At 46.0% G+C, this 16,397-nt stretch overlaps 1 protein-coding gene across 1 annotated transcript; it reads right to left on the bottom strand.

Moving 5' to 3' along the window:
• Positions 1-5,533: 5,533 nt before the first annotated feature.
• LOC144119301 (uncharacterized) lies at positions 5,534-8,981 on the bottom strand. Its single transcript, XM_077651961.1, has 2 exons — positions 8,949-8,981; positions 5,534-6,536 (listed from the first exon to the last, which is right to left on the bottom strand). Exons 1-2 carry the CDS (start codon positions 8,958-8,960, stop codon positions 5,946-5,948), a joined length of 603 nt encoding a protein of 200 aa, XP_077508087.1. The 5' UTR covers positions 8,961-8,981; the 3' UTR covers positions 5,534-5,945.
• Positions 8,982-16,397: the final 7,416 nt, after the last annotated feature.

Genomic DNA, 16,397 nt, shown 5'->3' on the forward strand with positions numbered 1-16,397 from the left:
TTTGTTTCTAGTTCACTTTGGCGGAAAATTCAGCGCGGAAGTTCGAAAGACACCGGAAGGTGGACAAAACAAGCGCTGTCTCGGAACTAAATTTTATTGTGAAGGAACGCAATATACATACACACAGATAAACGGCGTAGGTGCGAAGGGCAGACAGTTTTGTGCGGGGCCTTTCCTTCCTGCAACAGGGCACTCGAGGAGGATCTGCCGCATGCTTCGTTCCGAGTTTTGGCGTCAAGCACGATTTCTCAAAGACAGCCTCTGCGTCGCCTGCAACACGGATGGAGACAAGCGTCGTCAAGCGACACGTTTCAGGGAGTGAACAGTTACAGCCGACCAGACTACCGAGTTTATTTGAAAGTCAGTGCGTCCTCACCTACCGAAGAAGAAGACGAAGGTGAAATCTCGTCGGGACGTTATGGTGCTAGGTGATGCCCAGGTTCCACAGCGGCATACTGACGTGCTGAAATCGAGCCCAAAGTTTTGCCTGGATCCTCTGATATTGCCGCCCGAGAAGTTGGACCTGGTGAATAGCATCACTAGCCGCGTAGCCGAGGGAGACCGACTTTGTTGTGCTGTGTCGACGCGTTGACAAGAACTGTAGGTAGGCCGCGGAATTCTAAAAACCTGCGTGCTACAGCCGAGTGTCTAGAAAATTGTAGCCTACGCCTGGTCGTATCCGATACAGAGGGGTTTTTCGTGGTAATGCTGGAGAATACGTACTCGGAGAGGGCACGGGCCGCCCCTGATATCAATTTTAAGCACGTTACAGTGAAGTGCAATAAAGGGCAGTGCAGTGGAACTGTTACCCAGGATGAACCTTGTGAAGCTCGCCTCGGGTGTTAAAAAGGCTAAGATGTCACTACTAGAGGTGTTTTTTGCCGCTAAGACGCATAACCCGGACGTTCCTTTTCGCACCACAATTTCCGAACGTAACACTTGGCAACACGCTTTGTCCGGGTTTCTGCAAAAGCAACTTGACCTGTTAACCGTTGCCGCCCCTGTTGTGGTCCGGATATCGGGAACTGTTGGTGCAGCAATTTCTGAATAGCTGCCCAGGAACGTGTTTTGGGTTTAGCATTGATGCTGAGGATTTATACTACGCCCTTCCTCATGACAAACTCAAGGTTGCAGTAAAAAGTGCGTCACTCAAGACAACGACGAAGTGCTATTTATACGTAGGAGTGGGATTTCAGTTTAGAGTTTTTTGGAGCTGCTTTCTTTTCTACCCAAATATGACGTTTGTGCGATGGCGAGATAAACGCTTCATTCGGAAACAGGGTGCTTGCATTGGCTCTCGTCTAATTCCGGTTCTCAGCAACATCTTCCTTGGAAAAGTAGATGAGGCCATATCCCGTAAACTTAATGATCTGGCATTAAGAACGTAGAGGTATGTGGACGATTACCTAGTACTGGTTCAAAAAAGGACGCACAGACAAGGCGTATTGTCGACGTCTTGAAGGTGTTTAAAAAGAATGTCATGGACCTACAGTTCACATTAGTAGTACAGTCGCTATCAAAATACTCGGCCCAGGCTCCGGCGCAAGGAGCGGCTCTCGGGCCGCACCTCGGCGCTGCTATCTCCGTGGGGCTAACGTCAGGTGCTCGCTGCGAGGGTGCAGCGGGTGGATGAAAAACTTCGCCCTCACTCTCTTCTGGGCACGTCACAGAATTGAAAAATTTCAAGTGCGTCATTCAGATGTTTCGCGGCTGTCAGTAAGTAAGAGCGCTCCCCCACTTTGCCTCGTTTGCCGCGAGGCTGTGGGGAGTGCGCGCGGTTCGCCGTTGCCGGCTCCACACTACTTCGCTCTCGTATGCCCCGTGCACCCATGCCTGGCCGGCCTTGGTGCACGGGCATTAGGATGCTCAAGAAATAGGGCAGGGCAAGTTACTGTCGCGTCGACTCCTGTCTTCGAACTCAGAGAAGGCCTGTTTTGTTTCTGGTCGTGTATTAATAAATTCTGTTGCAGCAGGGGCATGCTTGGACTCGTTTTTTTAGCTTTAAATGCACGACTTAAAAGGACCGAGCTCTTACCTTCCAGCTGTTATTAAGGACGAACTCGCCCAGGCACCGGGCTATGGAGCACGGCGTACACGGACGCGAGACGTGCATAAATATGGAACACGAACCGAACTCGGACACTTCGCAGGCGTGCGCGCCGCGCGCCTAGCCGAACTGCCGAATTCGCGCCTGCCGTAGGCGCTCTGCTCATAGGGGACAAGAGATATTGTGCTAGCGCGGCGCTGAAAGTCACACGCAGCATACACGCGGCACGCAATGCACAGCCCTCTTTCGTACTGACCTCTGCCGTGAAACAGCGGAACGTCGCACTTGAAATTTATCTGTTGTGTGACGTTCCCAGGAGAGAGAGAGTGCGAAGCTCGGTCGTCACTCTTTGGTGGTGGTGGTTGTTGCTATGAAGGGGGGGGGGGGGGGGGTACTGGTCCCGAGGTGTGTTGGCCCTTTGGGCATCTCTCTTGGGGACCAGGGGAGGGGGGAAGGGGATGTAGGGGGGGGCGGGGGAGTGGAGGGGGAAGTTGTCGCCGTCGCATCCGTAGAAGTGCCGGCCAGCTCTCCAGCTGCTGTCCAGTCCACATGACAACGTGGCCACTACCTCACTCTGTGCACCCGCGCAGCGGGCTCCCAATGGAGATAGCGGCGCCGTGGTTGCTGCCCGACAGCCGCTCTTTGCGTCGGAGTCGTGGGCCGCGTACTTTTGACGGCGACTGTACCTGTGAACGACGAGCTCCAATTTCTCGACATCAGGCTCAGGTTCAAGGAGGCGCATGTTTGTTGGGTGAACAAGGATAGGTGCAAAAATTTCATTTTGAACTTTTCGTCAGGGCACTCCCATGTTAATATTAGTATTGCTCTCTCGTGTTTGCGCTCAGCACTTGTGAAGTCTTGTGTGTGCCGCATCCCAGAAGGCGTGGTCTTTCAAGTACAAAGGCTTACAGCTGCAGCGTTTCCAGACTCGGTCATTTCAAGAGCTTGTGAGAAGCTCCTTTCCACGGTAAAGGCTGGTCGTTCCGGTAACGCAAAGGGCGGGGAGGAGGGAGAGCAAAAGAAAATGGCCATTTCTTAAGTCCACCGCATGTCGAACAACCTTAGGAATGTTGGGAGGAGGTTTGAAGTGGGCGTCGTGTGCACAGCCCCCTTTCAAAGTGCAGCGCCTTTGTGCTGTGTCAAAAAGTAAAGTAGAACGGCGGCGCAGCGTCAGCCCGTTCGTGTGCACAGTGCGTCACCGCTCTCTGTTTTTCAACTGTGTTTGCGGCGTCGTGTATGAGGTACCGCTTTCATGCATGAAAAGTGTATGTTGGCCAAATGGGGCGCTGCCTGAACGTTCGGCTCATGGAACATAACCTTTCTTCAGACACTTTTCATTCAGGCATCGCTGAACACTGCGCAGAATGAACCAAAAATACCACTGTGTTTTACCGGCATCGTGATCAGCGTACTCGAGAGATTATGGAGGCGTGTTTTATCGGGAAGACAAAAAATTTCTGTCCTAGCACTCCTTCCATCACCTTGTAAGAAAAAGAAATACAATTTTTAGACGCTTCGTGGTGTGTCACCTGTTGATCTGTGGCGCAAGTGCACTTCACTTTGTTTTTTAATGCACGTTGGAGTTGATAGTGCCCTCTACGCTATCTATGTACTGTGTGCTTTCGCAGCAACGCCCTTTGTCTGTGCATATATATTGCGTTTCTCCACAATAAAATTTAGTTGCGAGCCAGCGCTTGTTTTGTCATCCTTCCAGTGTATTTCGTCCCTCCGCGCCGAATTTTCCGCCTCTACATGGGGCGTTGTCACGAATGTTAGCGGCATCCCTTTAAAGTAAGCGCGAAAAAGAACAGGCAGCATTCTTCTTCATCGCCTGCCTTTTGGACGTGTCGCTTCTCGCCTTTGCTCAACTCCTTTCATAATAGAGCATAACGAACGACGCGCTTTATATTGCATTTGAAAATGTCCTAACCTACTAGCGGTCATCACGGCGCAACATCTCGTGGAGCGGTGGGTAATGACGGATAATTCGTCGGTGAGATTGAACCCTCACTGGAGCGTCGATGGATCCCGGTCACATAATCCAGGCCTCATCACTCTATTGCCGTCGCCCGCTACGCCCAGCCATGCACAATTCCTAAACGATGCAAAATGCCACCGACGAGACCTGGAGCATTTCAGCAGATATTTGCCTCGTAAACAACCTTCTTTTTTCTGTCCTGCGAAGCTTCCCTTCGCAGATGGGGAAAAGTCGTATACGACTGACATCGCCTCCTACCCACATAACCTCCTTCATCGACCTCCAACCATAAATAGACCAGACACCTCATATAAAAGCAAGACCTTCCCTTACAAGCTTGCCGGGCACATTGGCGCCGAACGCATGATCTTGGGTGACGTCCTTCTCAACGCCGGGTTCGGCTGTAATAAAGCTATGTAGGCGACAACCGAGGTCATGTCTTTCAAGCTATTTTAGAGAACAGAAGCTGCTACAATCCGCCACGCTCAGTTATCGCACACTACTGACAAAGTAGGGCGTAACTTCGACACGTACGTAAATACATCTAACACAAAATTTAGCTGCAACAAAGCTGTAAGATACCAGCTGTATATTGCCGGTACCCACCCATTGGTCAGAAACGCGAAGGCGAACGAAAAGGGCTCAGATTCAATTGGAACAAAGCAGCGAGCTTTGGAAAAGTAAATATATGGTCAAATGGAGAGAAATGGATCAGGCATTTGTCCTGCAGTCAGGCTTCAGGTGTTGATGGCGATGATATACATGCAGCATGCGGAGGATTCCCGACAGCTCACCCAGCTGCCCATAAAAAACTAAATGCAGATCGGATACCAGCACTATATCCGGCGCTAACGCGAGGGCATACATGACAAGTGACCGTGAATGGGTGCGCGCGCCAGTTCATTCCCGCGGACTCACTGAAACAATTTACTACCATTATATTGGAGCGCGTAAAATCATTATCAAAATACAAGGTTGTGTTGGTCGCATCGATGCCCTCATATCGACGACGCATGCGGCCGAATGTTGAGGGGAGTTTTCAGGATCATACCATATCCCATGCGGTAGAATATGCTTGATTGTTTGCTGCTTTGTGTACCTTCGTTTATGAGTATATTGTTGTGGTTGTTTTTCTCGAGAACGTCGATTTGAACAATATTTGGCATTGGTGTCTTTGTTGAAAGCGCTTTACCTTGAAGCCTCACGGAAGGCTCGGTGCGTCCGAGCACCACGAGCAACCTTAGTTCGAAAACTTCAGATAGGAAGTGCTGCCGTCGTCGTAGCCCAGCTTCCGTGTTTTCTCGGAAGAAGTCCATCCAGATAAATAGTTCGTTTTTCTGTACTTCTTACTCTGTCGTCGTGTGACGGCTGTCCGCACTGCGTGGAAGTTCTCGGCTTTAAATCGTTTCCACTTAATGTTGTTCAGTGTGGAATAAACATTTTCCAATAAACCGAAGCGGTTAAGCGATATATTTAAGGCCGAAACAATGTTATTTGCACAAAGAAGTATGAATTTATTACTGTACGAGCAAAACGTTGAAGAAAGCGTTTTATCAATATCACGGTTGTAAAGTAATTTTATTTTTGTAGAAATCAACAGCCTTTGATGGAAGCGACAGTCAGTATTTTGACGCAGATTCCGCACGAACAGTATTCCACCTGAGAATATTGGGATGATCTTCAAGGTGATTGTATAATTTGATATTTTAGCAATTAATTTAAATCCGACCATTAGTCATTACCTCAACGCAGCACTTTCGGGAACTTTGGCTTTGTGATGGGCAAGAAACAGCACCCCTTGATTCGCGATCATTTCTCTCAAAAGTGATTTTATGTAGTCGGCACTCTGTCACATTCTTGTGTAGAGTAATAGAGGAAACTTGCTTGGTGTCACTGCCCTGTAGCACCCTTTTTCATCTATCAGCCCTTGTAGCCATAGCCACCATATTTTCCGTATCCACCGTAGCCCAAACCGCCACCGTATCCTCCACCGAGGCCGTATCCTCCGCCAAGACCGTATCCTCCGCCGAGGCCGTATCCTCCTCCAAGGCCGTATCCACCGCCGAGGCCGTATCCACCGCCGAGGCCGTATCCACCGCCGAGGCCGTATCCTCCGCCGAGGCCGTATCCTCCACCGAGACCAGAGTGAGCAAGGAGGGCTCCTCCGCCGCTGACCTTGTTGACATGATGCACTGTCCTCACGACGAAGGCAGGTCCAGCTACAGCTTTGGCAAATCCTGGGCCTCCACTCACAAGGGCCACACTGCTGCCGATGCCCACGCCGCCAACGCCACCCAAGCCTCCTACACCGCCCAGGCCACCTGCGCCGCCCAAACCTCCCAGGCCACCAAGTCCACCGTATCCCAAGCCAGCGTAACCCAGGCCGCCGTATCCTAGTCCTCCATAACCGAGGCCACCGTACCCGACACCTCCATAGCCGAGTCCTCCATAGCCAACCTTTGGAACAGCCGTGCTTGTGGCCAGGACCAGGAGGAGCACCAGAGGCGTCACCTGTGAGAGATTCATCACAAAAAGGTGAAAGCACGCTTCAGGACACAAGAACAGCGGCTTTTAGAGCCTCAATTTTTTTAGCAAAGACAATGAGCAGAAACGCCGGGATATCAGGCCGACATTGAAACGTGTTGGCAGGTGTCATGGAAAGAAAACAGGAAATCTTGAGTGAATTGTATTGTGGAAGCTGCATGTAACGGCTTCTATAATCTTTGTGAACGCGTGACTAACAATTCGTCAAAAACGGCATGACTTAGAAGTATTATGAGGTATTTTTGCGGCCTGGTTTGTGCTGAAAGGCGGCGTAATGACTGAACCTTGTTTTCAATTTTTGCTCAGAGGTCTGGGAATAATGCAGTTAGTCAAATGTTTTAGGGGAATCCCTCAAGGCGGAGTAAATTTGTAATAAGGGAGTAATTACTCATTATTATCCACCCAAGTGCACCCATACGGCTACAAAGGGAAGCTATACAGCTATCTCAGGAACTTAGCAGTTAAAGAAAAATTAGTCCTGGTCCGGGGTTCGAACATGGGACCTCCGCTTCGCCGAAGAAGTTTCTCTACCAACTGAGCCAACCGGGACGGCAAGCTTATGGTAGGGCGAGAGCGAATTGATGAATAACTTGAACGGGGGAACAGTGTTGATCAAATGTTATATGGTAATCCCCCAAGGTGGAGCAGATTTGTAATACGGGAGTAATTACTCATTGGCATTAGTTCAATGAGTAAATAATACCTTGTTACAAATCAACTCCAGAATGTTCTGTTATCTGTCTGTACTTCAGCCCGCTCTCTTCTGCGCCTCAGCCTATCTGACTGACCAATAGAAAGTGTCTTTTCACGCCGACGTTATGAAACTGACAATCGAAAAAGTTGGCGTCCAAAAACGCGTAGTTAGACAACCAGCGGTGGTATAAAACTAATATAAAAGAAGAATAAATGTGCAGCTAATATTTTATCGATGCTGAAAATAAAGAAGCATTAAAACAACACTAGCACTTCCTTGACAGGAAGGAGAGAAAGCTGTTTTTGCTCCCGTGAGAGATATCTAGAGAGAGTATGCGAAATATAGGAGTTATGAGCGCTTGAACGTAATAAAAGCGAAGTTATACGCCCTGCAAGCTTCCAAATTATATTCTGAAGCTTTGTCAATGCGACAACTAATAGGGAACCACGACCATTCAATTCGAAGTCACGTTCGTGACAGTTGCTCCCGTTAACAGACAATATCCTGTAATTGTCACTGCACGAATATAAGCCTATATCGTGGATTTTTTTATTCTGGATTAAGAGATTGAATTCAATAATTTATGACCAGGTACTAAGGCACTCCAGGGGTCTTTTAAGGAACACTGACTGGCATGGGCTTTTATAATGCTCATTAAATTTCTTTAATTTTTTACCATTTTTTATGTAAGAGGCGAAAACACAACTACAAAACATTTCATCGACCAGTTGTACCAGTTTTGTGATTGTTGCGAGAAAGAAAAGCAGTGCTGAGGAAAAGTATTGGTGTCAAGTTATTACTGCTTCTTCTCCCATAATTGTCTTGAAAAACTAAACTCAATTCTTTGAGCACCTGAGTTTTTTTAGCAACATTTTCCATTTGATTGATCAGAAGTTACAACGTCCAAAACATTTTTGTTCTTCCTTGCACCAGAACTGTTGCATGGAGTTTTTGAGGAGATATTAAATTTCCGCAACAAATTATTTTCCTACTGCAAACATTCAAGCTTGCTGCTTGTGGGACAAAAAAAAGCGACATTTCCTGCCTCATGTGATACACAATTGTTTTTTTCCAAGGAATATACACCGTTTCTTCCCAAACAACGTTTCATCACTTCATTTCGATAAAATGGCCCCGTCGTATATAAATATTTTCTTTTAGCGACAAATGGTCCTGGCACTTCGATTAATTTCTCCTGTAGGCAATTTGATAAGTTCGTTTCTTCGGCCATCTTCATCCAGATCTCTCCGTACTATGACTGTACTAGGCAAATTCGAGAGTAGACCGGAAGCACGCAAACAGTGTTAAAATCGAAGAAGGCGTCGGTGTAGAGTCTATAAGCAGGGCCTCATAGGCTTGACGAAAACAAGGTAAGTTGTAAAAAAGTCTCCGAAACCAACCAGGCCAACCGAATCAATAAGTGACGTCAGACACACTCTGTACTAAAGAGAGGAGGCGCCTAAAAAGAAGTGTTGATTTGTTTCAGGCGCGATAAACCATGGTAGAAAAGGAAAAGGGAAGCAACGGGTAGGAGGACCAGTTGAACTGTTTAGCGTCAGCATATATTCATTTTTGCTGCCGCAGCTAGTTTTCTGCATTATAAACGCACTTCAAGTACCAAATGAAACCGGGTGCGAAATAATACTTCCATCTGAGGAGGTGTTTTCAGAGGGCTGTTCACTTACCACAGCGTACATCTTTGGCGTTCTGGAACTGAACACGACGTTAACGGTAGTGAATGCTTGCAGGGGCGCAGTTTTATATACTCTTGAGGACCAGCTTAACCAGGAAGGAACAAGGGCGTGTATCAGGTTAGATTAAACGAACTACATCGTATAAGAAGAAAAGAAACCCGTATTGTGGACGAAAAGGTGCGTGCTTTATCGTTACGGGTTGCACGCTTTAGAGAACGATCTATCTAGTTTGCGCTGTTGCCGCAAGGAGAGCTCTTTTCGAGGAATTTGTGGAGCGAATATGTGGGTGGGAACTGCGGCGCGCAGGAGGAAGATTTCCTTTCGATTTATCAGCACCGGTGCGAGCAGGAAGCTGGCGAAACGCAGGAGACGCTGGCCCTGCTCCTAAAATAAAGCACTGAAGTTCTCTGGTATCGATTGTATTCTTGGAGATAGGTATCGAGAGAGAAGGCATGCTGTTGAGTTTGCCATGCACTTCCGACTAATGTACCATTTTTGAAGTTTGAAGTCACGATGTAGCCGTCCTTCATGGAATACGGCTTGGTTCACGCATACATCTTGTCGAAAAAATGAGCACAAGCTGCCTGAATTGCTGCTGTAACTTCAATAGTGTCGTAATCACAGCAACAAAAGGAATGGGAGAAAAAAATGAAATTCGAACAAAAAAGGAGCGCATATTATCTTTTGGAGAGGAAATATGAGTGAAGTTGACTAACACTTCTATAGTACAGTCTTCGCGCCTTCCAAATGAAATTAACCTTCGTTAGTACTGAGCTTGTCCCGGCTAAATTCTTTTCGTTTTGTAGTTCGTGTTTCAGGGGTCTTTTTCGCATTTCATTTCTTACTAATATACAGTGCTCTGTAGTGGTCGTATCTTCTAATAGCAAGGCAAAAGGAAGGGTATGCATTCTCCTATATGAGTGATTTATTTGCAAATGGCGTCGTTTAGGCTTCGCATTATGGCTCGGCTCGTCCTTACTGGAATAAATATATCGACGATAATGTCAGGACGTTAGGGCATATTCCTTTTTTGACGACATATATTGTGTCAGGGCTTTTATAAAGGGTTGAAAATGAAGCATTCCTGCCGGGTAAACATATGTAAACCAGCAATTATTTGAATCCAATGAACAGGCACTGCATAGTTTAAGTGAAGAGAAATTCAGCAACCGCTCAAATTTTAAACCGTTAGCACAAGAAGCTCCACCATAAAAACTGAGGCATTGTCTAGAGTTTCACTGTTGTGCACACCGCCCACTACTAGGCCAGCTGTCGCCTGACACATTTGGGAGTTGGAAAATGAGAAAAAGAAATCCTCCTCTCCACTGGTAAGAAAAAGGAGCCAGAGGCCGCAAGGTGGCTGCCCAAGGAGGAAACCAGGGGGTGACTATCATGGACGGAGGACTGCAAAACTTGAGGTCATAGCCGTAAAACGTGGCAGTTGGATAATGTGGAAGCTGGACGGCCAGTCAGCTATCGCTGAACAATTCGGCCAGCTTTCAGACATAGCTCTTCAAGCAAGGAGAAAACCCAATGCTAAAGACTTTTCACCACATAATGAAAATTATTCGCCCCGTAATATTTCCAATAACAACCTCTAGAAAAGCATTTCAATTTTGAAGTACTGCGTTCGGTTTGTTTACAGAGTTGTACCTCTAGGCAGTGATGTAGCGACAGACAACACCAGATGACCTTGCACTCTTCAAACACACCTATAAATCTGCTCAAACTTGTGACCTCACTGTGAACTGTCATTTTTCTAATAGTGCGCTTCCGCCAGCTACATCGCCAATTATGACTTGTGCCATTCCACACTTCATATTTCAGTATGCAACATAATCAGCATTGAAAAATTGGATTATAGGCACCGCTGATATATTTTTTCAGACCTAATTTCATTTTATCAGAGCCCCAGTTGAAATTTCAAAGGAAATGTAATGAAAGAACCCTTTAGTGGTTTTTGGTACGGATTGGCAGACAGCGTTTCAAGCTCTCGATCTCAGCAGCTTTTCTAGATTTTCGTGAAATCTTTGCGCAGCAGAAAGCGCACGAGCCGAGCACGCTGTTGAAAAAGGCCGGCGACTATACAAGTTACTTTAATGACTGTTTGAAGAAATAGTATGCCATTTTATATGTCTGGAAAAAAACATAGCACGAGTAATATTTTTTTACATGCAGCTCGCCAATGGCGAACTCTGTTTTTATCTATCATGGGACAAAGCCTCCGCTACTCATCTATCACGTGCTTCGAATGCGCAGTAAAATATTTCTATTCTCATTTCTCGCTTCACAGCTTGTTTGCCGGTATATTCTTGCATCTAGACAATATGCTGACGAGGAAGTTGCTCTCGTTCGCGGCCAGACAAATCTTCATTACACCCAACGGGGAGTTTCTTACAACTACGCAGTTTTCTGCCAAATTCTCAGCAGCCACGTTTTTGATCCACCTATCAACCCTTTTAGAACTAAACCCGCTTTGAAAAACATGTTGTACTCGAGAATTTTCTGTACAAGCCGATAACTCCATGTAGCCACATACACCGCGAGTTTGGTGTTCTATTCTATAATGTACTGTGTGAAACAAAAGTCTCCAAGATATCACTGTAGTCACCGAGACCTTGTACATATCTCCGCTCTGGCCGACAGATTTTCACTCCTTTCTCAATTACTCGAGCGGGGTGCATAATTTTGAGCGCCTGAACAATATTTCTTCCTCACAGGACCAAAAAATAGTCAGTATTGCAGCAAAATTTTGCACGTTTCTGTTGAAGCCGTAGAGCTTTTCACTGCAGCCGTATAGCTGCGCTTCGATGGATGACATTGGATAATTATTCGCTTATTATATGCTTATCGTGTACTGCACGTGGTGAAGGAGAGAGTGGTATCACTTTTCTCCCCGAGAGACGACCAGAGAGCACTGTAATGGTTGTGGTAACGCGTGTTTGTGTCAGTGGTCAAGGTTGTTTTATTTATTTATTTCAATACTGGCAGTCTTGGTAGGCCCATGCAGGAAAGCAAAATACAGTATGAAAGGATGCAAACTCAATATTTACCACATTAATTATATAGAGAAACAAAGGGCTGCACCGGCATTGCAAACGCCAGAAATTCAAATTACGAAACTGACAAAACAGGCCAAAACAGGAAGGGAAATGCCGCACGGAAGCAAAATGAACATTTAGCACACCAAACAGAAAGAGAAACAAACGGCTATGCATGAATCGATTCAAGCACAAGCTTTAAAAAGCTGGTAATGCATTCAGTGCTCATTAAAAATGCATTGAGGACTGGCTGTGCACTGCTATTCAGCGAGGAAAAAAGAGTATTAAAGAATAATGGTTCTAGAGCGGTACCGGGTTGTGGACTTCGGATGGCGATGTCTGGTTACTCGAGCGACTAGTGCTTATACGTACGCGCCTGGGCTCATTGATAACTTGTCCTTCAGCTAAAGCAGAAATTTACGTTGCAGAAGCTTTTTAGATTTTCCACTGTCCTTATGTCATCATCATTCATTGGAGCTGTTGGGGAATAATAAATAATAATAATTGGTTTTTTGGGGAAAGGAAATGGCGCAGTATCTGTCTCATATATCGTTGGACACCTGAACCGCGCCGTTAGGGAAGGGATAAGGGAGGGAGTGAAAGAAGAAAGGAAGAAGGAGGTGCCGTATTGGAGAGCTCCGGAATAATTTCGACCACCTGGGGATCTTTAACGTGCACTGACATCGCACAGCACACGGGCGCCTTAGCGTTTTTCCTCCATAAAAACGCAGCCGCCGCGGTCCGGTTCGAACCCGGGAACTCCGGATCAGTAGTCGAGCGCCCTAACCACTGAGCCACCGCGGCGGGTTTGGGGAATCGCAATTGCGAAATTTAGAAAAATAGAACCAAACTGCTTTTATTTGAATCATCTCTAACGCCTGAATATTAGCTTCAGTGAATGAGCCCCGAACCGTAGAAATATGGATCTAATAACTGATATATTACCTAAATGCTTCGTTGCAGGAGCTGCCTGATTCAATTTATGTTTGAGGAAGCAGGTTACGGAAGGTGCTGAGCAGATGTTAGAAACGCGGGCATTCCATGTAACAATGCATTGGTTATTGTCGCACCAGGGCACCTGTACGATGTTAAAGGTGCACTAAAGATAAATCCGAACTTGTCTTGTTACCGCGGGAACTGTATCTAACGTTTAGGGCATTCTTAAAAAGTTCGAATTATTATCCTGTGCTGCCGATTGCCCTAATTAAATTGGTTAAACATCTCGGCTCCCGCTTTTTTTTTGAAGTCAACGCGGCAGGTAGGCGGAGTCAACCAACGCGTGGAGTGCCTTTCAACCATCCAGCGGCAGCTTCGCTTTCGCTTTTATTTTGCTTTTTAGGTTTCTCTGAATAAACAGTTTCAGTCACAGACAATATCGACGCAAATTAGGCCAGCGCAAAAGTAATACACGTGAACTCTTTGATTTACGTATCACTCCGCCGATGGCAGAGCGGCAAGCCACCGCGGGACTGGCTGACGCTTTTGTTGACTCCTACCTACCGCGTTGAATTTTAATAAAAGGCGGGAGCCGGGACGTTTAATCCGATTTAATTAGGGTAATAGGCTGCACAGGATAATAATTCGAAGTTTCTAAGAATTCCTAGAACGTGCAGATAAAGTTCCCGCGGTAAAAAGACGAGTTCAGATTCCTCTTTAGTGCACATTTAATTCAGATGGGTGCTTGGATGATATGCAGTTTTGGCAGGACATGGTTTGTTTTATTAGTTATTTTCATAAAAACAGTTTCTTTCAGCCTTTAACGTCACGTTGTTTCTGTTGCACCCGTGTTAAATACTGCTGGGGTTAAGGTTAAACATCATTTGGTCATCCGGAGTTTTATCTGGAGTAAATGAAATTGGACAGAACAATTAGGCTCCACCTTAAGAGTATGGCGCGATAACGTAGCGGGTTAGGCTTTCCTTTCTGAGCAGATTGATACCTTTGAACGCATTTTTCATTTTTTTAATTGCTTCAATTTTAATTGATCAATTACACCATCTAAATTTTCTTAATTGGTGCCATCAGACATTGGTCTTCATTCTGAGCACTTTGACACCTCTGAGCCCCCTTTTTCTATTTTTTCATATTTCGTTTTTTAATTGATCAGTTGATCAAATTAATACAATGTTTTCATTAAGTCGCATCACCTATCACGCAGCAATCAACCATGAATCACTAGAACAAACAATTATCGTCATACGGTTTTTTTACACAGCCCCGATTATTCCGACACACGGTGTCGACTACTACTACTATGCCGACGGTTTTTCGACCGAGCGAGCTGCGTACGCTGTCGCAGAAAACGCAGTCTGCCGCAGACAGCCGAATATAAACTCATTCTGTAATAACAGTTACAGTCTCAATTACATAAATGAAAAACAATGAGTCAAGGACGCTTCCTTAGGGAATTCCGTACGTTACCGGGAGGCAGCGGGATGAGTGACCATAACCATGTACAAACTGAGACCTGTTTGTGAGGTAGGCAGTAATTAATCTGATTAGCAACCTTTATAGACTAGTTATCTGATTTTACAAATTAGCTTTGCATGCGAAACTAGATCAAACGCTTTAGAAAAATCTTTATATATTGCATCTATGTCGTCTGATTTATGGAGGACTTCTGCGACCGTTAGCGAAAATTAATACGTTTGGAAATACGGCGGCATATTTACATTGTACTGCAAACATATTTTGTGTCCAGGAATGCACTAAAAATATACAGTCAATAGGTGCCTGAACGTTCGTGCTCGGTGTTCTAAATACATTGTATTCTTAAAAGCTATAGAAAATACGTCTTTGAAAGCGTGCTAAAAACAGTTTCAAATACATGCAAAAATGCGTGTGCGGTTTTAGCATTTGGTCAATGTTTTAAGAGTGCACTTTCATAAATCTGAAATAAATTTTTCAAATAATACGTCAGTTCTAACAAACACGCGCTTTTAAACATATTTTCAGCATACTTCTAGCTACCGTAGAACACTCTGGTGCTCGAAATCGCGTTGCAGGGAATCGCATTTGCATGCTGGCAATGTATTAATTTCATGATCGGTAAATTATTTCTATCTGTGAATTCTACTAATAGCTCTCCCCTGCTATTTCTACAACCTATCCCATAGTCTCCTACCGCGTGGTCGCCAACCTCCTTCTTGTCCACCTTCGCATTGAAGTCCCCCATCAGTACAGCGTAGTGCGATTTTACTTTATTGAAGGCCGATTCCACGTCTTCATAGAGACTTTCAACTATCTCGTCGTCATGGCTGGACGTAGGCGCGCAGGCCTGCACCACTTTAAGCTTGTACCTTCTATTGAGCCTAATCACAATAGCTGCTACCCTCTCGTTAATACTATAGAGCTCCTCTACGTTGCCAGCTATTTCCTGATTAATGAGGAATCCCAGACCTAGTTCTCGTCCATCCGCTAATCCGCAATAGCACAGTATGTACCCGTCCTTTAGTACTGTATACGCCTCATTTGCCCTCCTAACTTCACTAAGCCCTACGACATCCCATTTAATTCCAGTTAGTTCCTCTAACAGCACTACTAGGCTAGCCTCCCTAGATAAAGTTCTAGCGGTAAACGTTGCCACATTGAGTTTCCAATGGCGGCCTGTCCGGAGCCAGAAATTCTTAGCACCCTTCGCTGCGTCACAGGTCTGACCGCCGCCGTGGCCAGTTGCTCCGCAGCCGCTGGGGACTGAGGGTTAAGGGTTAATTGGTTTGTTCATAGAAGGTTGGGCCCAAGTACTACACCAGGGTGGCGAAATCTTGTTCTGGTGAGGGAGTGCGTTGTCGGTTCTGGTCACCGAGATTAGGGCGCACCCCACGCCTGGTTAGGCAATTCCATCGACACGAGGATTTTATTTCCTTTTTTTCAAACCCGGTGGAGAATCGCGTGGCACCAGAATTCGAGCTCCGGTCCTCTTGCACGCGAGGTGGATGCTCTTCTTCTACGCCATCGCTGCCTTACGGATAATTTACGGATCATGAATACTTTCTTCCGCAAACGAGAGAACAGGAAGTGGACCTGGAAGAGCTCAATGGTGAGACTAAAAATGAAATCGACTTCATACTACGCGCTAAACCTGGCATCGTTCCGGATGCGGCCTTCCTCGGAAAGGTGCGCTGTAGCGACCACAAAATGGTAAGGTCTCGATTTAGCTTAGACTTCAAGAGGGAACGGAAGAAGCTAGTGAAGAGGAAGTCCATTAACGAGTTAGCGGTAAGAGGGAAAGTACAGGAATTCAGGATATCACTGCATAACAGATATTGGCTTTAACTCAGGAAGACGATCTTAATGTTCATACAATTAACGATAATCTGACAGCCATCATTACGGAGTGCGCCGTAGAAGTAGGCGGTAAGACAGTGCTACAGTATACTGAAAAGCCATCTCAGGTGAC

This window comes from Amblyomma americanum, chromosome 2 (assembly GCF_052857255.1).
Source record: "Amblyomma americanum isolate KBUSLIRL-KWMA chromosome 2, ASM5285725v1, whole genome shotgun sequence".
In the NCBI taxonomy this organism is placed as follows: domain Eukaryota; kingdom Metazoa; phylum Arthropoda; class Arachnida; order Ixodida; family Ixodidae; genus Amblyomma; species Amblyomma americanum.